Source organism: Cervus canadensis, chromosome 17 (assembly GCF_019320065.1).
Source record: "Cervus canadensis isolate Bull #8, Minnesota chromosome 17, ASM1932006v1, whole genome shotgun sequence".
Lineage (NCBI taxonomy): Eukaryota > Metazoa > Chordata > Mammalia > Artiodactyla > Cervidae > Cervus > Cervus canadensis.
In genome coordinates this window covers 14,061,518-14,089,033 of record NC_057402.1, presented here as the reverse complement: position 1 = coordinate 14,089,033, position 27,516 = coordinate 14,061,518, and the positions used below count along the sequence as shown (strand labels likewise).

Here is a 27,516-nt window from a genome sequence, read left to right as displayed (position 1 = left end):
CTAAGGATACAACTGTAGTGTAAGTCAACCCAGGGACTATAACAACATAGAAACGGTAACTCCAGGGACTAAGGCAAGTTGTGCCTTTATCATTATAATTTACATAAAAATATTTCTATTTTCCCTCTAAAAGTGTTTTTCCAAGACAGGTTTATCTTTAGCCATGTACAAGTGATTATTAATTTCCATTAATGATTTTCCACTGTAATCTACCCTCTCCAGCCTAATTTTACAATATTATTTACCTCTGAAATATGCAGTGCCAACTTCAGACCAGATTTTTTAGCTTCTAAAAGAGGTTCCAAGAAGTCTTTTGCTTGTCCTGCCTTAAAGATAGAAGTTAAAATGAGGATATAAGAGTCTAGGCAAACTGAAGAACTGAGTACTCTGTCTCAATAAACAAAGGAATAATGGCAGGAAATAAAGTAGCAGATGGACTCATTTGTACATTTTGTTTATAGCAAAATTAGGGAATTCAAAGTTGGCAAGGCCACTGTGCTTGCCCTCAAGAATCTCAAGTATCAGTGAACCTCAGGTGAATCAGCTAAGCTAGATAGAACAGTCACCAAATTTTATTTCTGGAAGGTTATCTAGGTATCTAGAGCCAAGGAGAACTCACCTGATTCAGGAACAAGTATGACTGGTAAAGAAAGCTTCTATTAAATGGACGATGAAACAAGGCCAGAACAGCCCAGGTTTAGTCAAAGCTGTAAGAACCAGGTTCATAGGACTCTAATTCAATGATTTTCAACCAGGGTGATTCTGCCCCTCAAGGGACATTTGGTGATGTCTACAAATATTTTTGGTTGTTACAACTAAGAAGGTGCTGGGATCTACTGGGAAGAGGTCAGGGATGCCGCTAAACATCCTACAATACACAGGACATTCTCCTACAACAAAAATTCTTTGGCCGGAGATGTCAGAGGTGCCACAGCTGAGACACCCTGCTTGAATATGACCTTCAAGAAGCTCTAGGCCAGCTTTTTTCAACTGGGTCTTCTGTGAGATAATTAAGCCCTACCCACAGTTAAGAATTAATTAAGCATTAGACATGAACTGTAATAAATCAACTCTCTCTCCTATGTATGTAGAATGGTACTAGGTGGGTACCATTTTTAGAAAAATGAAGAAAATAATCATACTGTCATACAAATCTTTTTTTTCTTTTCCTTTTTTTAGAGGGCTTAACTCTTTCACAGAACCCTGGAGAGCAGTTGCTGTGGACATTCCGGTCATCCAGGGCAGAATAGGGCTTCATACACACAGGGTGTCTGCTGAACCTCTGGAGAATGCAAGGTGCCCCAAGCTAATCCTTATCCCACAAACTGATTCTACCTTTTAGAAATAAAACATATTTTGGAAAAATAACTTACTGCAGGGTCTCCACTGAGGTCAAGGCCAAGAACTGTATCCTCTGTAGAAAGGAAGAACTCTTCAGCAAGTTTAACGGCCTCCTTGGCTGCTGAAGGGCCACCTCTTCTGTCAATTGATATCAAATACCTTTAATGCAAGAAAAACACAGTTGAAAATGAATGTTGATTGTCAAGATGAAAAAGACAACTCTGAGGATGGCCAGAGAGGTAGGTACAGCAAGCTACCTGCGCTGTATCTTATTGGAGAAGTACAGCCTGACTGACTTGACATCTTACTTTGCCAGAGGGAGTGAAACAATTTTCTAAACAGCACTAGATATCTAGTTACTGTTCAAACTTCTGATTATTTCCTGTTTTGGTTGTTGTTCATGTATTTGTTTTTTAGTCTGTTTGGTGCAGAATCCAACTAAGGTCCACACATTGTTTTGGTCAATGTCTCAAGTCTCTTGTAATCTAGAGCCTCATACCTCTCCCCAGCCTCTTTTCTTGAATTTATTTGTTGAAGAAACCAGATCATTTGTCCTGTAAAGTTTCCCACAGTCTGATTTTGCTGATCGAATCCCTATGTTGCTAACATGTTCTCCTGTCTCTTGTATTTCCTACGAATTGGAAACTGGATCCAGTCTAGAGGCTTAATCACATCAGATTCAATAGAGGCCAGAGGAATTAATAGGTGGTGGTTCCTTCACCAGAAGGCTTAGATCTCTTATTTCATTATGGGTTACAAGACTGGTAGTATTCTAACATGTAACCAATAGCTGATACAAATTCATTCTTCATATATTAGCTGGATTCCTACAAGGAATCTAATACCCAGAGAACCCGTTAATATTGTGCAATTTTCCTCCAGCCTTTATTAGTTTATCTATTTATTCACAAAATAAAGAAATCCCTCCAACATATATTTATTTACAAAATTTGAATCAACTATATATAAAATGCAATGTCTTTTTTTTCCCACTTAACAATCTCCCCTGCCACTAAATGTTAGAAAACTATATAAATCACATGAATATAACATAATGTAACTGTCCTCTGATTGCTGGACATTTTAGGATGTTATATACTTTTTGTTATAAATAACACTATCATGAAGAATCTTAACATTAATCAATCCATTTTCTTAGGATACATTTCTACAAAAGAATTACTGGATCAGAGAGAGAAATACAGTTTTCATACTTGAAACTTTTTTTTTTCCAAGACAAGTCATATGGAAATTACATTTATAGATCTTAATGCACACTGCTCTTTAGAAAAGTTTTGTTAATTACATATGTTCACCAGCAGTGTACAAGTTCACAAACACTGGTTACTACTTTTTTTGGGGAGGGGGGTGCCTATTGAAATGGTATTGTAATTTTTAAAAAATTATTTGATTAGTGGGACCTTCCCAGTGGTCTAGTGGTTAAGACTCCAAGCTCCCAGTGTAGAGGGCCCAGGTTTGATCCCTGCTTAGGGAACTAGATCCCACATGCCGATAAAGACCTGGAGCAGCCAAAAAAAAAAAGAGTTAACATATATTAAAAAATAAACAAAATTGTTTGATTATTGAAGTTAAATAGTTTTCTATACATTTATTGGCCATTTCTATGTTTTCTCTTCTGAATTCTTGTCTTTTGCCTGTTTTTGTTTTTTAATTAGGGTATTAATCTAGTTAAGCTTAACTAAGAGATGTTATAGACAGATTTTATAGCCAGAAAAGTCAGCTAGCTTTCTTTTTTTTCTTCCTTCAAGGACTTACTCAGCCCTAATTATGTGCCAGCTCTAAGTACTGGTGAATCAAAAGACAAGGTCCCTGGCCTCACTGAATTTACACTCCAGTGGGTGAATGTGTATATATATAAATAAAACAAGAAAATTTCTGATTTTGTTAAGAGTGTCATAAAGGAAATAAATGGAGTAACTAGAAGATGTGGGGACGCATGTTAGATAAGGTGGTCAAGGAAGGCCTCTCTGAAGAAGGGACAGCCACATGAGACCTGAGTAACAAGAGGCCAGCCATGCGAGGATATGGTAGAGTGTTCTAGGCAGAAGCAACAGGAAGTACAAAAGTGCTGACGTGGGACGACAGTCTTGGCCTCTTTGAGGAACAGGGGGAAGGTCAGTGCGTGGTGAGTGACCAGTGGACACATGAGGCTGCTGAAGTAAGAAAGGCAGCATGTGGGACCTTGCAGGGCCCAAGAAGAAGTCTGGATGTTTGTTGAAGAGCCATGAGAAGCCACACTTCACTACGGCAACAGGACTCAGGACTTTATTGCCATGGGGAAGAAAATTCATAATTGTATTCTCAACTTTAAACAACAAAGTTCCTGACTTTAACAGATTTATAAAGATCTGTTATACCCATGCTCAAAAGACTAAAATTGTCACATCCTAGTATTTTCAGTGGTGACCACTAAGGTACAGTGTTTCTTACCTAACATCAATGTCTATGTTTTCTTCTTTGGACTGTTTTATACCTTCAAGTATAGATTCCACATAAGTCTTTTTAGTCATTCCTGGAAAGGACACAAATAAAACATTTGTAAAGAGATCATCAACAATTTCATCCTTCAACAATCGTATTCCTACATGAACAATGACATTTTGCTTTCTGTGTGACAAGTGTACGGTTACAGATGAGTTATGGACGCGTGTGCATGCTCAGTCTCTCAGCCACGTCAGACTCTTTGCGACCCCATGGACTGTAGCCCGCCAGGCTCCTCTGTCCGTGGGATTCTCCAGGCAAGAATACTGGAGTTGGTTGATTCCTCTTCTAGGGATCTTCCTGACCCAGGGGTCCAATCTGTGTCTCCTGCATATGCAGGCTTTAGTAAATGCCATTTGTACTTAATGAACTTCCCTGGCAGCTCAGACGGTAAAGAATCTGCCTGCAATGCAGGAAACCTGAGTTCGACCCTGGTTCAGGAGAAGGGGGCAACAGAGGATGAGATGGTTGGATGGTATCACTGACTCAATCGACGTGAGTCTGAGCAGACTTCTGGGAGTTAGTGAAAGACAGGGAAGTCTGGTGTGCTGTAGTCCACGGGGTCGCAAAGAGACACGACTGAGCAACTGAACAACAACAAATATATATATATATATACACACACATGCACACGCACACACAGTGATATGACTTGGTGGCTGAACAACAACAAAAATACAATTCTGAACAGATGAGATGCTACTAGGTGTATGTGCATCCTATTCATTCATTTAACACTGTATTCTGAGCATGTCTTCAGGTCATTAAAGTGTCTTTGCACATATTTTTAATGGTTACCAAATATTCCATTAAACTTTAACTATTCCCCTATTCTGCACATTTCAGTTAGCATTTCCCTTTGAATCTCCATTTGAAGAGTCAACTAGCGCTAATAATCTATGGACTGCTTTTCTCTTTCCCTTTCACTATCCTCACCAGTGTAACTTGGAACTGATCCTAAAATTTATAAGTGTGAAATAAGAATCTTCTGTTTAGGGGGAGGGATAATTGGGAGATTGGGATTGACACATACACGTGACTATGTGTAAAGCAGATAACTAAAAAGGACCCACTGTATTGCACAGGGAACTCTTCTCAATACTCTGTAATGACCTATATGGGAAAAGAATCTAAAAAAGAGTGGATATGTGAATGTATAACTGATTCACTTTGCTGCACAGCAGAAGCTAACATGACATTGTAAATCAACTATATTCTAATAAAAATGAAAAACAAAAGAATCTTCTGCTTATCTCATTTCAATACTTACTAAACTTTACTATATGTGGTTTAAAATTTCACCTCCTGAATGATGCTGGCTACACATTATCAGGGCACAAAATGATCTGGTCACAAAATGCTAAGCAGGACCCAAGGACATCACAGAATACCTCCGGATGCTGCTTGTATCAGCAGAAAGAGGGCCCCAGGAAGCTTCTCCAGACCATATCCAGATCCACTCATCTCTATCCAGAGAGGTTTTACCACATCACAGTTTGCTCCTGGCCTAAGATACCATCAGTTCCCGAGAAGAGACTGAATAACTTCATTTCAGTGACTGTCATGAAACGCGATTCTACATCCTCTCAGGGGCACTGTGTCACAAGCGCTTGATGCAGGGAACACGAACTAACATCTATTTAAGAACACAGCTATAAGGAACAAGTGTTCTTTTTTTCAGAGTGAGAAGAGCAAACAAGAATAAACAAAATTTTTGCAGCCCTTTTAATTTCCCTTCAACAGATAATACCTGACCTGGTATTTTAACTTATGAATAACAGACTGACTCATTAATAACATATGTCATTAATATACATCGGAAGATGTGGACCTTTGACCCTACTTTTACAACAGTGTAACGGTAAATGCTGCATAGTCTCAACTTTGCAGGCATATGCATGATCAAAGCCCGAGGAAAAAGACAGACATATATTGAGAAGTATTAATAGTTAGGTTCTACCTGTGGCATTTTCTTCTCTGGGTGTGCTCCTTAGTTCCAGATACTTGACACCATCATCTGCAAATTCTTTAATGACATCTTTTGTCACCTGGTAATAAAAGCAATGCACAGAATACTGATAACATCAGTGTAAGGGGCCCAATGAAAATGCCACGTGCTACAGCTTTATTTCACACATTAAATGACTTGCAAGGAGTGGTGGAGTCTCCCACAAGGTAAAGCGACCTGCTTTTCACACCCCTAGTGGAGGCTGTGACAAAACTACCATGTTTCCAACAGCTTCCCTTACCCTCCTCATTCTCACGTCAAATCCAAATCTGCACGACCCCCTGCCACCTTTTGCTTCTCTTCTTCCCTTTTAACCATTTCTCTGTTTCCTAGTGAACAGCAGACTGATAAAACAGAGAAATGAGGCAAAACTAAAATGAGTAAACCATCTCTGAGTGTATAGTACTGGAAAGTTACATATAGAAATAAGCAGCTAAAATGATTAGGCAGTACTGATGTACCATGTAATGTCATGGCTTCTCATAGAGGAAAATATAAGCACAACACTGTATGACATAAATCACAGAAAGATCCTCTATGACCCACCTCCTAGAGTAATGGAAATAAAAACAAAAATAAACACGTGGGACCTAATTAAAGTGAAAAGCTTTTGCACACGAAAGGAAACTATAAACAAGGTGAAAAGACAACCCTAATTATGGGAGAAAATAATAGCAAATGAAACAACTGACAAAGGATTAATTCCCAAAATACACAAGCAGATCATACAACTCAATGTAAGAAAAACAAACAACCCAAACAAAAAGTGGGCAAAAGACCTAAACAGACATTTCTCCAACAAAGACATACAGAGAGCTAATAAACAAACAAAAAGATGCTCAACATCACTCATTATTAGAGAGATGGAAATCAAAACTACAATGAGATATTACCTCAAACCGGTGAGAATGGCCATCATCAAAAAAATCTACAAACAATAAATGCTGGAGAGGGTATGGAGAAAAAGGAACCTTCTTGTACTGCTGGTGGGAATGTAAACTGATACAGTCACTATGGAAGATGGTATGGAGATTCCTTAAAAAACTAGGAAATAAAACCACCACATGACCCAGCAATCCCACTAGTAGGCATAAACCCTGAGGAAACCAAAACTGAAAAAGATACACGTACCTCAATGTTCAATGCAGCACTATTTACAATAGCTAGGACATGGAAGCAACCTAGATGTCTGTCAACAGATGAATGGATAAAGAAGTTGTGGAACATATACACAATGGAATATTATTCAGACATAAACAGGAATGCATCTGAGTCAGTTCTAATGAGGTAGATGAACCTAGAGCCTATTATACAGAATGAAGTAAGTCTGAAACTAAAACAAATATCACATATTTATGCATATATGTGGTATCCAGAAAGATGCTACTGATGAACCTATTTGCAGGCCAGCAATGGAGACACAGACATAAAGAACAAGATTCATGGACACGGGGTGGGCGAGTGGGGAGTAGGAGAGGGTGGGACGAATGGGGAGAATAGCATGGAGACAAACAGTACCACACATAAAATAGATAGCCAATGGGAATTTGCTGTGTCACTCAGGGAACCCAAACCAGAGCTCTGTAACAAGCTAGAGGGGTGGGATGAGGCAGGAGGTGGGAGGGAAGCTCAAGAGGGAGGGGACACATGTATACCTGTGGCTGATTCATGTTGATGTACAACAGAAGCCAAAACAATATTGTAAAGCAATAATCCTTCAACTAAAAATACATTAAAAAAAATAAAGTCATGGCTTCAGGTTCTTATTCACGTTATTTAGGGGTAAGTTGAACTTTTCAAGAATTTCTTTTGGCAGGGTTAAACTCTTCCCAAATGTACTTAGAAAGATTCTTTCAAGCAAACAAAATGGGTGATAAAATTTGAGTTAAAAAACTATTCAATCAAATAGAAAACTCAACAATCCAAAAATTACTAAACGACCAAGAGAAATGATATCTAAAGGCTGAAGGCATGTTTTCCTTCATTGCCATTACCTAAAATGTAAAAACCCAGGAGAAAAAAGGACCAGGTTAGAAATGCTGTGACAACCAGCCCTAGTTAGTCCTCACAGTTGGTATCCTACTCTTAATCTGCTTTGCTCACATGCACATGGGCACACAGATGCAGTGTCCTGGCAGAGGAACAAGGCTGGCTGACTGTACAGACAGTGCCTAAGAGGGTGGCACCACCTTGGTGGATTCACTGCAATCCAAGGTCTGGGCCTCATCTTTTTTCTTCATACTAAAGCCAAAATGGAACTTATTACAACATACATAGAACAGGTGGCTCAGATTCACCAGGAGGTCTGGAGAATCAGCCTTAGAGATCACACAGCTCAGGACGTCACAGGCAATAGCCAATTTTGACTACATGCTGGACCTGTTTCTTCGACTTTAACCTTTGCTTTCTGTTGCTTTTGTTATTATAAGCATACAAAATGGCCTGCCTCGGGGAACCCTGCCCACCTCTGCCTTAATGTCAAACCAAAATGCCTTTGTTCAGGACTTTGTCTACCTGTGGCTGGCTACAGGAAGGAAAAAAGTAATATATCCTCTCCTGGAGGCTGGCCATTCCAGAAGATATTTGTGAGATTAACAGCATTTTTAACCTTAATCCCTCACCTCTCCCCATCTTTGTTCTATAAAAGAAACTGGCATCCAGACTCCAATAAGATGGTTACTTTGAGACATTAGTCTGCCATCTTCTCCATCTGCCAGCTTTCCCAATAAAGTCATACTCCTTGCCTCAGCCCCTCGTCTCTTGAATTTATTGGCCTGTTGTGTGGCAAGCAGAGAGAGCTTGGGCTCAGTAACAAGGACAACACAATGCATTCAAAATCACATGACACCCTTGGACCAAGCAAGACACTGCTGCTTCCTCCACCACTAGGCACGACCCTGCAGCCTCTGTACCACCATCAAAGGCACTAGACCACCTGTGGCGCTGGTGTTCCAGAAACCCCATGCTGCTGCCACTCCATCACCACAGCACAGTCCTCGTCTCTGCAAGTTGTGAGGAACTCAGAGCTTATCTTCACTCCTTAACTAAGCGGATCCAGAAAGACCAACTCATCCTACCCCAGCTCACAGGAGACTACTGTAGAAGCCCGTCGATAATGTGTGGATTGACAACGAGGGTGAAGGGAAGGTGTGAAGTGATCATATCTACTATCCAGGGCATCCCTTTTCCTGGCGGTGAGGTACCTGCAAAACCTAGAGGAACAACAGAAGGTTGCTGGCAAGTACTGACTGGGAGCCATGGAAGGAAGACTTCGCTAGGCCACAGTGAGACCCGTGGAATCATCTCTAGCTCATATCCAAGAACACTTCTCTAGGGAGTGACTTCCCTTCCCCATGTCAACCAGATTCAGTCCTTTCTACTCCAGGCAGCAACAGGTACTGCAGTCAGCTCTTGGCTCTTTGGGCTTTGTTCTCCTATGCTCTGGACTGAGAACGTCGACTCAAGTTCTGTCTTCAGATAGAGTAGTTCACAGTTAAGTTTCCACTTACTCCAGAGATGTAAGACGGTACATCTCAAATAAGAAAGAACATGGACTCTGGAATCAGACAAAACAGTCAATTCTGCCACTTTACTCATGGTGAGTGACCTTGAACAAGTTACATTTAACCTCTTTAGGCCTCATTTTTTTCATCTTCAAAAAGGGAGCAATAAAAATGACCACCACAGGCAAGTCATTTTCAAGCACAGAATCTAGCACATGCAACAGTTAATGCTTTTTCAGCCACATTTCAATCTTGTCTTTTTGAGATTACACTCAGTTACTCTGACGAGACTGTTAAGTGATCCTCATACACTCAGTCCCATATCTATAAACAATCCCTTGACTTATTCCCACACAAGGTTCATTTATTAAAGCTTCTTACCAACTTTTAAAGAAAAGAAACAATGAGTGTGGCATATTATACCCATGGAACTCTCAGAATCGAAAATGTAATCAGTTTTGCTCTGTTCCACTCGACAACAGAGAATGAGACAAAGCCTCCTGTGGTGGACATCCCTGGCAGGGTTCAACGGGACCTGCTGAGTGGCTGATAAGACAACAAATGCTCCCCAGGTTCCTATAAACCCCTGTGCATGTCTCCAACACAGAGCTTACCTCTTGATGTTGGATTTATCCTCTTATGGGTCTGTCTCTCCAACCTGACTATGGATTCCTGAGGGGCAGGGACCATGTCGATCTTTCTGTCTCTCAGTCCTAGCAGAGTGCCTGGAACACTGGGGACACTCTTGTCAACTTCTGCTAAACTCTTAAGAGTTAACCTTCCTCCAAAAGGTGATTAATTTACTTAATAATTATCAAGAGGATCAGTTTCAGCCAAGGAGAAAGATTTTTTCTTGACCAGTCAAATGTCACCTCTCCAAAAACACATTATGTTATAATTCTTATTTTGCATTTCTTACTTTGTACTTTTTTCCTAAGGGTTAAGAACACTGATAGGATTCTGCTTCTCTCCAGTTAGAAAGAGAACATTTAAAAATGCCATCCTAATCAGATCAATGATACAAATCTGATATAAAGCCAGTCATCCAGCTAAGGGAACACAGCTGGAGTCCTCTAGCCCTTCATCTCCAGAGGGAAGGCACAGTTTCCTGAAGGATTAATAATTCAATCTCTAAGCACCTCTTGAACGTCTTCATTCTCTATAATGTCCACCCAGAAAGTTCAAAGTATCCCGAGCAATTCAGGTAAAGCCTGTGGTCAGATATTTCATATGATATGATTATATAGAGAGTTTATACATATATGAAAAAAGGACAAGATTTTCTCCTCCACACTGTCCACTTTTCTACCTAACAGAAGATTTTGATCTTGGTTCTTTCCTCATATCATTTACAATTAATATAGTCTTTTGATATTAGCTGTTAGGCAAATGTCTTAACGTTGTTTTTCAAAAGTTACCATAAAAAAGGCAAAAAAAAATTTTCCATCAGACTCTTGAGTCATGTGCAACAACAGAAGGGCATCAATTACTTACTAATTTTTAAACCAGTCTAAAAACTGCTTCATTTCTCACCATTAGAACATCTTCAGGGCTAGTAGTAAGTAGATGAATAATCTGAAATATCTGGAGGCATCTGCAATATGAAAAATTTTGACATACTTTAGTCATCAAAAACTTCACTAAATTAATTGATTTTAGGCTAGTAGTAATTATATATTTATAAGGAACAACAGAATAGGTTTCTCAAAAATTACACTGATCTGGATGGATCATCAAATGACTGAAAATTAAATGTTACTTTTAAGTGGAAAACAATAGTTTCCCTTCTTCACCCCCACAACCCCTATCTCAAGTGGAAGCAGGAAACAGGGAGAAAAAAAATCAAGAAGTCTATATTTACAAATCTAAAGAATATTCCAATATAGTATAATTTCAAAAACAATACAAATAACTAAAATTTGTCAACAGTCTGACAGCTGGAAAAAATACTGTTTGTCAAGTTATACTCTCCATACCAGATGGCTACCTTATTCCTTTAACTACAAAAATCTGAATCCTTACATACTGTTTACAATCGCAAAATAGAGAAAGAAAGAAGGGTGTCCACAAACTCCCTCAAACTCACTCTTCTAAAGTTCTTCTCTTTCCCTTGTCAATCATAGTCATCTGATCGTGGATTTTAAGATCTGGTTTCTTGGCTATTAACTTCTTTATGGTATTGGAACTAATGGATCCATTCAAGTGGGCATGAAGTTCCTAAAATAGGAGAATGCAACCAGTAAAAATCTTCTCAAGTCCACTAGAGTCACAGAATTGCAGCAGGTGCTTGATGTTGGTAGACTGCACTAGGCAAATGGCCTAACAGATGCAGCTATATAACTTATAAAATATATAAAGTTTACAAATTCTACCTATGAAATTTATTTCTCTTTTTGTGAAAAGAAGCAACACAGAAGTCATTATACTTTGCAACACTCCAGAATTTTGTGGTTGAATTCTTACCACTTTAGGTAATTTTGAGTAAAAGGTTGTCTTCCATGGCTGTTCTTCTGCCTCCATCATGATTTAGCAGAATAGCAAGGTCTTTCCCTAGCCACTTATTCTTGACATGAATACTAAATGTAGTTCAGTCAGTAAGTTTGGTGGCCTTGAACTTCCTTCAGACTGCTTTACTTCCACCTGTTTAGATAAGATAAACAGTATCCTAGTTCCGGGCTCAGTTTCACCTATTTAAACAAATGTGGACATTTTTAGATGTTGACGCAAAAGCAAAGAAACAGGTTCTGCTAATTTATTCCTCTAACGACAGAAGCTCTCCAAAGCTATTAATAATTTAAGTGACCAACAACCTGAACTAGAAATAAGAAAAGTCCTCAAGCTGATAAGAGGGAGATTAAAATCTGCAATTTAGTAGGATGTACAGGATTAAGGATTACTCGCTCAGTTGTGTCCAACTCTTTGTGACCCCATGGACTGTACCCGCCAGGTTCCTCTGTCCATGGGATTCTCCAGGCAAGAATACTGGAGTGGGTTGCCACTTCCTTCTCCAGGGGATCTTCCCGACCCAGGAAGATGTATACCTTTACAAGTAGGGTATATACTTTTACCTATTAGCACTTTCTACAAAACTATGTCTAAAACTAGAAATTTATAAGACCTACTTTGGGTTCAAAAGTTCACATTTTCGAACTGTTTAAAATATATAAAGAAAGGATAGAGGCAATGGAATCAGATGGACCTAGGTTAATCCTTGTACCAGTTCTGCCCTTTACTAGGTGTGTGGCCCTGAGTCACTTTTAGCTCCAGGCTTCAGTGTCCTTAACTGTAAAAACAGGATTAAAAAAAATGGGATAAAAATTCGATAAAAATGCAGAGTAGATAAATCTAGAGCCTGTTATACAGAGTGAAATAAGTCAGAAAAAGAAGAACTAACATCATGTATTAATGCATATATATGGAATCCAGAAAAACAGTACTGATGAACCTATTTACATTGAAGAAATGGAGACACAGATGTAGAGAAAGAACTTGTGGACACAGCTGGGAAAGGAGAGGCTAGGAGAAATTGAGAATGTAGCACTGCCATATATACACTTCAGTTCAGTTCAGTTCAGTTGCTCTGTCGTGTCCAACTCTTCGCGACTCCATGGAGCACAGCACGCCAGGCCTCCCTGTCCATCACCAACTCCCAGAGTTTACTCAAACTCAACTCCATTGAGTCAGTGATGCCACTGAACCATCTCATCCTCTGTCGTCCCCTTCTCCTCCTGCCTTCAATCTTTCCCAGCATCAGGGTCTTTTCAAATGAGTCAGCTCTTTGCATCAGGTGGCCAAAGATTTGGAGTTTCAGCTTCAACATCAGTCCTTCCAATGAACACTCGGGATATATACACTATCATGTGTGAAACAGATAACCAGCAGGAAACTGCTCCATAACACAGGGAGCCCAGCCTGGCGTTCTAAAACAACCTCAAGGGGCAGATGGTGTGGGGGCAGGGAGGCTCAAGAGGAAAGGAGATATATATACAATTATGACAGATTCACAGTGATGTAAGTCTGAGACCGCCACAACACTGTAAAGCAATTATTCTTCAAAAAAAAAAAAAAAGCAGAGTAGCTGGGAGGATTAATAAAGTAACTTAAATTTACCTCCTCTATCCTCCTGGATAACCCAGTGAGCATGTCTAAGTCAGCATTTTATCACACTGTGTCTACATCACTGATTTGTCTTTCTCCCTCACCAGAACTATATAAACCTCCTAAAAACAGGGACTATGGCTTATACTACCTCCCCAGCACCTGATGGGGATATAGTGAGTGCATGCATGCTCAGTCATGTCTGACTCCTTGCGACCCCATGTTCTGTAGCCCGCCAGGCTCCTCTGTTCATGGGATTTTTCAGGCAGGAATACTGAAAAAGTTTATCATTTCTTCCTTGAGGGGATCTTCCTGATCCAGGGATCAAACCTGTGTCTCCTGCATCTCCAGCATTGGCAGGCGGATTCTTTACCAGTGCACCAACTGGGAAGCTCCAGGGATAGAGTAGGATAATTACATAGTTTAAAAGTCCCACTAGGGGATTATTAAAAACAGAAAGGGAATTTTAAGGGAGCTTGGGAGACTGTTGTAAGCTAAAGACCACTCAAGAAAAGAATCCAGTAACCTGGTAACAATCTACTTTACCCTGAAGGAAGACTAGGTGCATCCAAGTGCCAGACACACTCAAGCCAGAGATCCTGATAGTTAAAAACACAAGACCATAGATATGGGGTCTGAATCTTGTTATACAAAGTCAGGGAGTTAATACTCCTTGAAGAGTAGCATTTCTGCACATAGCCAAGACAGAAATATAGGTGAAAGGAGAAACAAACTAGGTAAGAGGAGACATTATACTGAAACCTGAGATGAACTACCATATTTTAGTATATGTTACCACCCTTTTGCTAATACACATATGATTTAAATAGCACCATGACAGTCCTGGTTAAACCATAGAGAACCAAAGGAGGAACTAATGATGTAAGTCTTGACATCTGCCCATGAATGAGGAAGAAGGTGATTCTGGGGCAGAGCCTTTTCATCTGTCCATTTGCATTTCTCACAAGTGTCCTCTGCTAATACACTCATTCTTTGCCTGCCACTCTGCCTCTCACTGAAATCTTTCTGCAGTGAGAAAAAAGGACCTGAGCATCAGTAAATCCTAACACCAGGTAAGAGCAGTTTCAATTAAAAGACAGTGGGTTCGAGTCCTTCCTAAGTCAGGGGATCATGGATTTAAGTCCCAGTCCATGGGTTTGAATTCCAATTTGTGTTTTGGCTGGGTCCCACCAGAGAAAGAGTGCAGTTTCACATCTAGCAGAGTGCCCAGCACATTGTAGATGATACATAAATCCTAATTTCCCTTTACCTCTGAAGGTCGATTATAAATTAAGACAACATTTCAAACGAAATGAAATTTTGTGATTCTTAAAAGTAGCCAGCCACCTTGACCCTTTGGGTTCTGATATTAATGATGATGTTGATAAGAACAGCAGTTTCCATTCAGAGCTTACCAGTTAGGTAGCAAGTGCTTTTAAAAATATTATTTTTAATTCTTGCAGTAACTTTGCAAAATACATACTTTTACCACATTAAAAATCAATCAGTTGACACTGAGAAGGGTTAAATAAGCTACCATGGTATTAAAACGGGCAATTAAGAAAATGGTTTACATAGGACTCAATGCTTCCCGGGTGGCTCAGACCGTAAAGAATCTGCCTGAAACACAGGAGAACCATGTTCGATCCCTGAGTCAGGAAGATCCCCTGGAGGAAGAAATGCCTACCCACTCCAGGATTCTTGCCTGGAGAATTCCATGGACAGAGGAGCCTGGTGGGCTACAGTCCACAGCTCCTCCAGAGTTGGACATGACTGAGTGATTAACATACACACAACACAGGACTCGACAGCCATAGAAATCCACAGTCATTGAGTTTACGATTCTACAAACATAAAAATACGGTCAACATCACAAATTATTAGAGAGATGAAAATCAAAACTACAATGACATATCACCTTGCACCAGTCAGAATGGCCGTAATTTAAAAATCTACAAACAACAAGTACGGGAGAGGGTGTGAAGAAAAGAGAACCCTTTTGCACTGCTGGTCAGAATGTAAATTGATACAGACCCTGTGGAAAACAGTATGTTCCTTGAAAAATCAAAAACAGACCCATCATATGATCCAGCAATTCCACTACTGGGCATATACCCTGAGAAAATCGCAGTGTAGACTTTCCTGGTGGTCCAGTGGTTCAGAATCCATTTGTCCCAATATTTTATCAAATTAGAGCAGAGCCAGAATCAGGTGGTCTCTTTTCCCAGAGAATTTTTTTCCTCCCCACCCTCTGTCCCTGCCCCTGAAAGGGAACTCAGAATAATAAATACACTTGCTACTATTTATTAAGCACTCAGTACGAGCCAGATGTTCTGCTAAATGTCTTAGTTGGCAGTTGTACTTAATTCTCATAAAATCTATGAGGTATTACTGTCCCATTTTACAGAAAAATATACAGATTTTTAAAAAATAACCTGAGGGGGAAAAAAATAACTGGAGGGAATTCTCTGGTGGTTCAGTAGCTAGGACTCTGTGCTTTCACTGCGAGGGCATGGGTTCAATCCCTGGTCAGGGAACTAAGATTCCAGGACACACCTGTGGTGCAGCTGAAACACACACACACACGCACACACCAGAAAACAACTGTAAGGTACCCAATTCACAAATTTGGCTCCATTCTTTCTTCTTGAATCACTTTTCTTGATATGTTCTTTACCAAAAACATAGTATTTCTAATATATCAGGTACATCTGATTAACTTGTCATATAAAAATTTATTTCAAAAAAAAAAAAAATTTATTTCTACAGTGCTATATATTTTGTCCAAAGTCCAACATCCCTCTTTTTTTCTCTCTGACTCTCAATCAACCCTGAGACACTTCACTTAATCCCCTCATTTTAGAAATGAACATCATCTCAAAGCCCAGCAAACTCAGGGGAGTCCTTCTCCCATTTCCTTCAGGGGCAATTTTAAACTCCTCAAGAGCTCCGCTAGACCCAGCTACCTCACACTCAACTTTACAACTCAGTCACTAGCTTTACAGAGACAACAAAAGCCTTTAGGCATGAATTTCCTGTATTTCTCTCTGCCCTCCCTCACACTTAATCTTTTTTTTTTTTTATCTGTATCTATACCCCTTCTTCCTTCATGAGTCAGAGAAAGAGGATTCAGTCTCCTGTTCCCAAGACTAATTTATGCCCAACATTCCATTCCTTCTTGTCTATTCCAAGTCTTTACTCCACTAGTTAAACTTCTCACTTTTCCGCAAGTCAACCGCTCTCCACTTGCTAATTTCTCCTAGGGAACCAATATGCAAATACAGTACTTGCTTTCACCTTGAAAAAAAAAAAAACTTTTCTGTTATCCCCCATTCTTCTTTACTGACCTGTCTATTCTTTCCTTCTGAACTACATTCGTTGAGCTGCCTCCATTTACTTATCTCCCATTCACCTAAACATGGATTCTGCCCTTACTGTTTCACAGAAATTGCTCTCCCTAAAGTCACTAAGTCTCACACACTAGTAAAGCAATGCTCAAAATTCTCCAAGCCAGGCTTCAACAATACGTGAACTGTGAACTTCCAGATGTTCAAGCTGGATTTAGAAAAGGCAGAGGAACCAGAGACCAAATTGCCAACATCCGCTGGATCATCGAAAAAGCAAGAGAGTTTCAGAAAAACATCTATTTCTGCTTTATTGACTATGCCAAAGGCTTTGACTGTGTGGATCACAATAAACTGGAAAATTCTGAAAGAGATGGGAATATCAGACCACCTGACCTGCCTCCTGAGAAATATGTATGCAGGTCAGGAAGCAACAGTTAGAACTGGACATGGAACAACAGACTAGTTCCATATAGGAAAAGGAGTACGTCAAGACTGTATATTGTCACCCTGCTTATTTACCTTATATGCAGAGTACATCATGAGAAACGCTGGGCTGGATGAAGCACAAGCTGGAATCAAGATTGCTGGGAGAAATATCAATAACCTCAGATATGCAGATGACACCACCCTGAAGGCAGAAAGTGAAAAAGAACTAAAGAGCCGCTTGATGAAAGTGAAAGAGGAGAGTGAAAAAGTTGGCTTAAAGCTCAACATTCAAAAAACAAAGATCATGGCATCTGGTCCCATCACTTCATGGCAAACAGACTGAGAAACAGTGGAAACAGTGGCAGACTTTATTTTTGGGGGCTCCAAAATCACTGCAGATGGTGACTGTAGCCATGAAATTAAAAGACACTTACTCCTTGGGAAAAAAGTTATGACCAACCTAGACAGCATATTAAAAAGCAGAGACATTACTTTGCCAACAAAGGTCCGTCTAGTCAAGGCTATGGTTTTTCCAGTAGTCATGTATGGATATGAAAGTTGGACTATAAAGAAAGCTGAGCGCCAAAGAATTGATGCTTTTGAACTGTGGTGTTGGAGAAGACTCTTGAGAGTCCCTTGGACTGCAAGGAGACCCAACCAGTCCATCTTAAAGGAGATCAGTCCTGAATATTCATTGGAAGGACTGATGTTGAAGCTGAAACTCCAATACTTTGGCCACTTGATGCGAAGGGCTGACTCATCTGAAAAGATCCGGATGCTGGGAAAGATTGAAGGTGGGAGGAGGAGGGGAAGACAGAGGATGAGATGGTTGGATGGCATCACTGACTCAGTGGACATGAGTCTGAGTAAACTCCAGGAGTTGATGATGGACAGGGAGGCCTGGCATGCTGCAGTCCATGGGGTCGCAAAGAGTCGGACACGACTGAGCGACTGAACTGAACTGAAAGTCACTAAGAGCTCTTAAATACCAAATCTAAATGACACTGTTCCAGTATCCGAATCAGCTCGACTCCAAATCTCCTGCCCTTCACTATTATGCTATACTGCTTCAAGGTAACCATACTTAAGAGACATCCTGATTTCCTCCTCCTTCTAAGCTCCCACAGTCACCAAATCCCAATTAAGAAATTACAAATCCCCCAAGTATCTTTGCAGGTGATTTCCTACTGGTGATGACTCCCAAGCACTCAAAGTAGAAACTTGATTACTTTAAACTGCCAAGACTCAGAAAGAATAATCACTTCTCTTCTGTGATTCCCTCTTCCACAGACATATTCAATTCTATCCAAGAAGACAGAACTTTGAACGCAGAGGGGAGTATCACTTTACAGCTGAGAAACAGAGGCTGAGTGGTTTACTTACTGTAAGCTTAGCACAGAGCCTGGGATACAAGGGAATCGACAGTATACATTTGTGGGGAAACACTGATTGGGTGAATCACAACTTCTGTAAAGGTTTCTTCATTTTGTACCTGGCCTCACTAACTTGTTTTCAGACGTAAATGGGATCTCTTCGTATTCGTAGTTAGCATACAAGGAAAGACCGTTTCTTCTCCCTGCCCCCTAAAATTCGTGGTCCTAATCCTGCTTTGTCACTACCAGACACTCAATGCAGGCGCTGCAGTCCAACGAGTTCTGGGTTGTCAGTCCCCACAGGCTCACCTCTGAAAGCTTTTTGTCAACAGTTGAGTCAGCTTATGAAAACTTAAGAAATATCTTCGTTTCAGCCAGGAAGGCTTGTAGAAAAGTGACAATCGCGCTTCCCCGACACAGTCCACGTGTCCACAAAAAGCCGCAGCCGTCAGTCTTCCCGCGAAATCTTGGTCATAGAAAATCAAAGAAACGTCAATCACAGCCGACTGTCAGCGCCAGCTGCAGCCTACTCAATCCCGATTGGCGAGGCGCGCCTTTCCGGAAGTGACGCCCGCCTATCCGAGGAAGAGATGAAACTGGGCGTTTTTTCCCGCCCCCACCCCCACCCCGCCCAGTACCGAGTCCGCGAGCTGTACTCGCGGGTACGGGATACTACCGGACCAAAGGGCAGCTCACCACCCCGACGGACCGCAGCTCCTGACTCCCCTGACCATGAGCTCGCGCAGCCGTGAACGTCGGGCTGAGGCAGTGCAGAGCACCAACGACAGTAGCGCGCTCAGCAAGAGCTCCCTGGCCGCGCGCGGGTACGTGCACGATGCCTTTGTTGCCTTGTTGGTTTCGGGGACGGCGCGCCGCGCGCCGCTCATCCACCGCGGCTACTACGTCCGCGCACGCGCCGTGCGGCACTGCGTGCGCGCCTTCGTAGAGCGGACGTGCGCGGCCCCCGGCAGCCCTCGCGCGCAGATTCTGTCGCTGGGCGCCGGCTCAGACTCACTGTATTTTCGCCTCAAAACTGCCGGCCGCCTGGCAGAGGCTGCTGTCTGGGAGGTGGACTTTCCGGACGTGGCCGAGCGCAAAGCGCAGAGGATTCGAGATACGCCGGATCTGTGCGCGTTAACCGGGCCTTTCCAGCGCGGAGACCCCGGGTCCAATCTGTGCTTTGACAGCTCAGACTACCGTATCCTGGGCCTGGACCTGCGGCAGCTGCAGCGGCTGGACCAGGCCCTTGCCGCCGCCGGTCTTGACGCGGCCGCCCCGACCCTGCTCCTGGCTGAGGCCGTGCTCACCTACCTCGAGCCGGATGATGCCGCGGCCCTCATCGCCTGGGCCGCCCAGCGGTTTTCTAATGCCATTTTCGTCGTCTACGAGCAGATGAGACCGCAGGACGCCTTTGGCGAGTTCATGCAGCAACATTTTCGGCACCTAAATTCTCCCCTTCATGGCCTTGACCGCTTTCCCGACACGGAGGCCCAGCAGAAGCGCTTCCTTCAGGCCGGCTGGACTGCCTGTCGCGCCATGGACCTGAATGAATTCTATCGCTGCTTTCTCCCCGCAGAAGAACGCCGACGCGTGGAAAATCTTGAACCTTTTGACGAGTTTGAGGAGTGGCATCTGAAGTGTGCCCACTATTTCATTCTAGCCGCTTCTCGGGGAGACAGCCTCTCCCAGACTCTGGTGTTTCCACCTTCAGAGATGTTGCCTCGGATAGATCCGGCTTCCCCTTCAGGAGTCTTCCCTGCCAGTGTAGTCATTGGGGACACGCAGGGCCCGGGCCTTAGGAGATATGGCCACGCCTCTGTCCTTTTGAGCCCAGGCGTTATTCTCAGTGCAGGAGGATTTGGAGAGCAGGAGGGGCGACATTGCCGAGTGAGCAAGTTTCATATGCTCTTAAGATACAGTGACTTTGAATGGAAAGGCAACCAGATAGGCAGTTGGGGAACTGGAGTTCAGTGGGATGGACGCCTTTATCACACCATGACAAGACTTTCAGATACTCAGGTTCTGGTTCTAGGAGGGAGACTGTCCCCAGTGACTCCAGCCTTGGGGATACTCCAACTTTCTTGTGAGAAAGAGGATAATAGCAGTGAGGACCCAAATGTAACAGTCACGAAGTTCAGTCCAGAAGACTCCACCTTGTCACGTTGGCGCCATTCAACAACAGAAGTGTGCTGTGAGAATCAGAAGTGTTTGTTTGTGTATGGGGGCCGCAGCGCGGCAGAACCTGTGCTAAGTGACTGGCATTTCCTCCACGTGGAAACAATGACTTGGGTTAGCATCCCAGTGGAGGGAGCAGGACCTGAAGGTCGGCATTCCCACAGTGCCTGCAGCTGGCAAGGGGGAGCCCTCATTGCTGGAGGTCTGGGTGCTTCGGAGGAGCCACTGAGCTCTGTATTCTTTCTGAAACCAATCACTTGTGGATTCCTCTGGGAATCCATAGCCATCCAGCCTCCCATTACCCCAAGGTACTCCCACACAGCTCATGTAGACAATGGGAAGCTTTTGTTGGTTGGAGGGGTCTGGATTCATTCCTCCGCAGTTCCTGGAGTGACTGTTATTGATTTGTCTACAGGGTTGAGCTGTGAGTATCGGATTGACACAACATGTGTGCCATGGCCATTAATGTTACACAATCATACCAGCATCCTCTTTCCTGAAGAGCAACAGCTCCTGCTCCTTGGAGGTGGTGGGAACTGCTTTTCCTTTGGCACCTACTTCAACCCCCATACAGTGACATTAGACCTTTCTTCTTTAAGTGCTGGACAGTAAAGACTGGCACTTAAAGACTGGACTTCCTTTATATTCAGGACCCACTAAAGTGGACAATAAAGCTTTCCAAAATAGGATTTGACTCTGGCTTTGCATAGTACCACTCCCTCTTCCCACTCATTTTTTTGTTTTTGGTTTTTTCTTAGCACTGCTATTCAGTGCAGAAAATGGGGGGAAATTTTTTTTTAAAACACACCAAAATTCCAAGAGATAGTACAAAAATAGAGTGGTCATATAGTCCTAGAGTAGGATTTGGGGGCCTTTGGATCCCTATTATCTAATTTCTTGGTCTTCCTCCCACTTTCTAATCTGAGTTTACCCATTTATTGAGTTACAATGCCCTTTCGCCTAAGTAAAGTGAAAAACTTCCCACTCCCAGGCTTTGTGATTTTAAATGGGACCTTGGAAAAAGTTTCACACAGATCCTTGCTAAGAACACAAGGTTGAATATAGGTGAAGGGACATGGTTTTGACTTCATTCTTCATGTACGAAACCTGAAATGAACCCAGTTGCAGTTTGATTAAAGCACTGCGCCATTTAGCTCAGCAGAGAGCTCAGATAGCTTTAATAAGACATTTATATGACTTTATTGAGACACATGCTTTTGTTCAATTTTTTTTTTGCCACTAGTTCCATACTTATTTATATTTATAAATGCTGATAAACAAAACGGTTTGATTTCTCAGCTCAGTTTGTACATGGTATGAAAATGTTTTGTTCCATATCTATGCTCCATGCTTCACTATGTTCTGTGCCCCAGGAGGTCAACCTTTATGAACTGCATCAATGAGTTTTCTTGTTCTCTGGTTCCTGGAGAGTTCCATCAGTGAAGTAGCAGAGAAGGATGGTTCGACAGGAAGAGTGAGCCAGGCTATTCCCAGTGTTTCCCTGGCAGGCTGAAAGTTGGCAGCAGCTGCATTCTTCAGTCCAAAGCCACAGCTGTAAGTTGACTCGGCATCACTCCAAAGAATTCAGCATCTTCGTTGCATTAACCACATCTTAAGTGTCCAATAGCCACATGTGACTAATTGTTATAGAATTAGACAATGCAGATGTAGAACATTTCCATCACTGCAGAAAGATCTGGACTCCACTGAGGTACTTCACCATTTTGACTTGGTTTACCTAACCCTGCTCATCCCTTTTTAATTAGTATCTTCATTAAACTCTCCTCAATTACCCCCCTTTCAATGAACCATTTTTCCTGGTGAGCCTTCTGAGATCCATAAAACATCTTAGGTACTCATTCTTAAAACTTGAGCCTTAGTTTGTCATCGAAATTGTGTATACCTTGTGAATTCATGTCTCAAAAGGTAATAGCCTTGCTTAAGTAAGCTTACCACTTCAGTATTTCTTGTTCATCTTCAATCCTTGAAATCTTAATAATTTAACTTGAGATTCTACAAGTACTATCGATGTTAACATCTTGATGGACTTAGTATGACCTAGAATCCTTTTCCCCTAAGTATTTCTATTAACAACTTCATATATAAAGTAATCTATGAAAACCAAGTAGCAAACACAAGCCTAGTCCACAGAGAGGGCATTGTTGGCTCTGTTACATGAAGGCTCTCAGGAGAAGACAAGCTGAAGAAAGTGTTGTCTTCTAACTTCAACTCCCCTGAGACTGCAAGAGCCCTTTCAGGGGAAGTTATTAGTGAGTCCTGAGAAACAAAGAGCTTACCATGGCTAGGCATCTAACAAGGCTGTCGGTGGATTAGGTACTGAGTGTTAATAACTTGGTAGGACTATGACCAGAAAGGGAAAAGGCTGCTGTGTATTTACTGTTCACCACAAGCCTAACTCCAGCTTTCAGAAGCAGATCAAAGCAGAACATTGATGAAATGTGTGTTCTCAGCTCTGTAGCAGTTAGTACCAGAATTTGAAACTAGAAATAACGCCAAAGTCCTGGAAATGCCTTCCATTATGCTATCTTTTAGATGGTACCATCAACCATCATTATTATCATCACTTTCGGGCAATACAGAGCTCCGGGGGAGTGTGGAGTGTTGGAGTGGGGGGATGTCAGGAAAACATGGATGTGTGCCAGACCAAAATTACTAGTGATGCCTAGTCTCTCAAGTGCTGCCCAGTATGGCGCATTATGAGTAATTGGGCTTGTTCTCCCCAGAGAAATTATCCACATTTTCTGCGTGATTATCAGATTAAGCATGCCCTCCACCTCTGACCCTATATATGCATCATACTCAGTTAAGGACTTACTCATTTCTCAAGCTCTAGTCATTAGAACACTTAAGAGTTTTGTCAGTAACATTAATTCTGTGCCTTTGGAGCAGCACTCAGTAGTGCTGGATTCTGGTTTCATAAGAGTAATCTGCAATAGTTAAGAGATGTGGGTCAGATTAAGAACTGAATTTGTGGACTGTACTTTTTGCTTCTCCATTTCACCTTTGAATATTTAAAATTCTGGTATGGAGACACTGGGGTAATTATGAGAGTTAGTAAAAGCCCTTTTCCTCATTTAATGATTGCTGCTTTTTAGACCAGAAAAACTAGTTAAGGGAGGAAGGGAATTTCTTATTTTGCATCTCTGCTCTGTCAGGATCTCAAAAACACTGTACATACTAGTGAGGATATGAAAATGAGGTTAAGAACAACTCTTGTAGGGTATGTTCTTCAAAGGCCAGAAGTGTCACTTCCTTATGTGTTTTCTAGATTTTGCTACAGAATGTCCATTTTTCATCATTCTGCAGATTTAAACCTCCTTACTGATATTAGGAAGTTGACATGTAAGAGACGTGTTCCAATGCCCAGGCATTGCGTGTCCTTCTCTTTCAGTGATCTCAGACCTTGAAGTCCTGCTCTATTCCACATTCATGTTGTGATCCTAAATTCACCCTCAAACAACTCACACCTACTCTAGGACCCATCCTAATAGATATCTTCTGGAAAACACTCCTGTATGTGAGCCCAAAATGTAATCAATCACTGTCTTCCTGTGCGAGAGGAGCCTGTGCTCTTTGGACAGTCTGGTGATTAAGAGAAGAACTAGTTACAGGTAAGTTATTAATCACAGGGACCATTCAATGATGTCTAGTGTGACATTAAAACTAAGTAAGCTTTTTGACTGCAGTGATGAAGAAAGGGGTATAAAATAGCATTAGGCTGGCAAGTTCAGTTCAGTTGCTCAGTTGTGTCTGACACTTTGCGACCCCATAGACTGAAGCAGACCAGGCCTCCCTGTCCATCACCAGCTCCTGGAGTTTACTCAAACTCATGTCCATTGAGTCGGTGATGCCATCCAACAGTCTCATCCTCTGTCGTCCCCTTCTCCTCCCGCCTCCAATCTTTCCCAGCATCAGGGTCTATTCCAATGAGTCAGTTCTTCGCATCAGGTGGCCAAAGTATTGGAGTTTCAGCTTCAACATCAGTCCTTCCAATGAACACCCAGGACTGATCTCCTTTAGGATGGACTGGTTGGATCTCCTTGCTGTCCAAGGGACTCTCAAGAGTCTTCTCCAACACCACAGTTCAAAAACATCAATTCTTTGGTGCTCAGCTTTCCTTATAGTCCAACTCTCACATCCATACATGACTATTGGAAAAACCATAGCCTTGACTAGACTGACCTTTGTTGGCAAAGTAATGTCCCTGCTTTTTAATATGCTGTCTAGGCTGTTCATAGCTTTTCTTCCAAGGAGCAAATGTCTTTTAATTTCATGGCTGCACTCACCATCTGCAGTGATTTTGGAGGTCATTTATGACCTTGCTAATCATATTTGGATTTGATGTTTAAAGAGAGAAAAAGAATACATAGAGCAGAAATTATGAAAATTATAATCAGCTTTAGGGTAGGCTGAGATTTCCTTGGATGTCAATAATTATGTACACAAACAAGTTCTGTCATTCCATGGTTTAGTTACAAGACTACTCACTTATCTTTCTTGGACAGTGATCTTAAGTGCCTGGTCCCAAAGTGGGAATTATTTGACTAAGGGGAGGAATTATGTCTAGTTCACTTCTCTATCTCCAACATAGTAGATACTCAATAAATACTTGGTCCAATCTGACACTCATATTTGAATAAATTTTATAAATTTACTGAATATTACCATTGTGCCTACCATGTACAAGTAGATGTCAGAATTCCTTTAATCACCATGTGTTGTTGGGAGGCATTCAAGTTTTAAACATTTCCTGTTTAAAATTCAACTGCCTTGACTTGGGTAATGGTAGTAGACTTTCTTGTGTTACTCCTAGCTTTGCAGGATACTCTTGAACCTTCTCCTTGACTGAGTTTCCAGCTTATCTTCATCCCCTTTTACTCAACAATGGACCATGGTAATCTTATTCATTGGAAATGAAATGAGCTCACTTTGCCAAAAGGCTAATCTGAGGGAGTAGGAATGTGCAATTAAATACTCTTGTGAGCACATAAACACAGGATCTTCCTAGGATGTACTGATGCTTCACTGGGCATGACTTGGTGTGGAACTCTATAAGTAAGTTTAATAGAGGGAGAGGAAAGACCTTGCCCTAATATTTACGTGAAAAGTCATTTGTCACCTAATTGGCAGTCTAAGATGGAGAAATAAACTGTAGTAATAATGATTTTTAGGATACTACACTACATACAGCTTTTCTCATTCCCTCCTCTTTGTCCACATTTTTAGGATTTTCTAATGAAAAGCCGAAAGATTGATGCTTTTGAACTGTGGTGTTGGAGAAGACTCTTGAGAGTCCCTTGGACTGCAAGGAGATCCAACCAGTCCATCCTAAAGGAGATCAGTCCTGGGTGTTCATTGGAAGGACTGATGCTGAAGCTGAAACACCAATAGTTTGGCCACCTCATGCAAAGAGTTGACTCATTGGAAAAGACCCTGATGCTGGGAGGGATTGGGGGCAGGAGGAGAAGGGGACGACAGAGGATGAGATGGCTGGATGGCATCACCGATTCGATGGACATGAGTTTGAGTAAACTCTGGGAGTTGGTGATGGACAGGGAGGCCTGGCATGCTGCGATTCATGGGGTCGCCAAGAGTCGGACACGACTGAGCGACTGAACTGAACTGAATGAAAAGAGCATCAATCTCTGATTCACATTTAGACTTGCTATCTCAGGAAAGTCCCTTGGACTGCAAGGAGATCGAACCAGTCAATCATAAAGGAAATCAGTCCTGAATATTCATCGGAAGGACTGATGCTGAAGCTGAAACTCTAATACTTTGGCCACCTGATACGTAGAACTGACTCACCAGAAAAGACCCTGACGCTGGGAAAGATTGAAGGTGGGAGGAGAAGGGGACGATAGAAGATGAGATGGTTGGATGGCATCAACGACTCAATGGACATGAATTTGAGTAAACTCTGGGAGTTGGTGATAGACAGGGAGGCCTGGTGTGCTGCAGTCCATGGGGTCGCAAATAGACACAACTAAGCGACTGAATTAAACTGAATTGAATCTCAGGAAAAGTTAGCAAAACTGATATCTCTTATTCCTGGATACATCAGCAACCTAGGGAGGAAAAAAACTTTGCCATCACTTTCCCCGTTGTCTTGCTTTTTTCTGATTTTCATTTTTTTCTATTAATTTTTATTATACATATGTTGTAATTCTTCATTAGCTGCTTTTTCATAAAGCTAGAATCTGACACTCTCTGTCTCACAAACTGCACCCCCTACCATGCCATCTCTCTTTATTGACATCCCAGTTATAAAGAAGGTATACCTGGGTCCTAAAGACAGAATACTGTTACATGCTTCCATTCTTTTACTTACAGTGTTCTTACTGTTCAGACTCTTAATGCTGCCTCTTTGACCGTACTCTCAACCTTACTATCCCAACTTTGTTCATACAACTCCTACGTGACTCAAGGCTTATCTTTGGAAAGCATTCCCTGGTTCTAATCCCCCTACCCCTTCAGGCTGGAATGTGTTACCTTTCTGTATTGCCAGAGCACCTTGTAACTATCATCTATATTGTGTTTTTCTAATGTCAATACAGATTAAATTATTTATCTATTTATTTTTGGCTGCGCTGGGTCTTAGTTGCTACACACAGGCTTTCTCTAGTTGTGAGGAGCAGGGGCTACTCTCTAGTTGCAGTGCACAGGTTTCTTACTGTGGAGACTTTTGTTGCAGAACACGGACTCTAGGCATATGGGCTTCA

At 41.8% G+C, this 27,516-nt stretch overlaps 2 protein-coding genes across 9 annotated transcripts in view; one reads left to right on the top strand and one right to left on the bottom strand.

The window, feature by feature from the left end:
• ADAL (adenosine deaminase like) overlaps positions 1–20,014 on the bottom strand; it is a 33,748-nt gene extending 13,734 nt beyond the window's left edge. For 4 of the 8 annotated variants that reach the window (XM_043490103.1, XM_043490098.1, XM_043490099.1 and 1 more), the window contains exons 1-9: positions 19,295–19,436; positions 18,908–19,064; positions 11,818–11,994; positions 11,441–11,571; positions 10,888–10,948; positions 5,804–5,891; positions 3,793–3,874; positions 1,374–1,500; positions 246–326 (exon numbers count right to left, since the gene is read on the bottom strand). In XM_043490103.1, the coding sequence (XP_043346038.1) occupies positions 246–326; positions 1,374–1,500; positions 3,793–3,874; positions 5,804–5,891; positions 10,888–10,948; positions 11,441–11,571; positions 11,818–11,877 (630 nt within the window). In that variant the 5' untranslated portion in view covers positions 11,878–11,994; positions 18,908–19,064; positions 19,295–19,436. Of the gene's footprint in view, positions 1–245; positions 327–1,373; positions 1,501–3,792; positions 3,875–5,803; positions 5,892–10,887; positions 10,949–11,440; positions 11,572–11,817; positions 11,995–18,907; positions 19,065–19,274; positions 19,472–19,909 lie in introns of those variants that run through there. The other 4 variants (XM_043490102.1, XM_043490100.1, XM_043490101.1 and 1 more) reach the window with 4 other exon arrangements.
• LCMT2 (leucine carboxyl methyltransferase 2) lies at positions 19,331–21,462 on the top strand. The gene has a single exon (XM_043490090.1). The coding sequence runs from the start codon at positions 19,331–19,333 to the stop codon at positions 21,383–21,385; it is 2,055 nt and encodes a 684-aa protein (XP_043346025.1). The 3' UTR covers positions 21,386–21,462.
• The last annotated feature ends 6,054 nt before the right edge of the window (positions 21,463–27,516 follow it).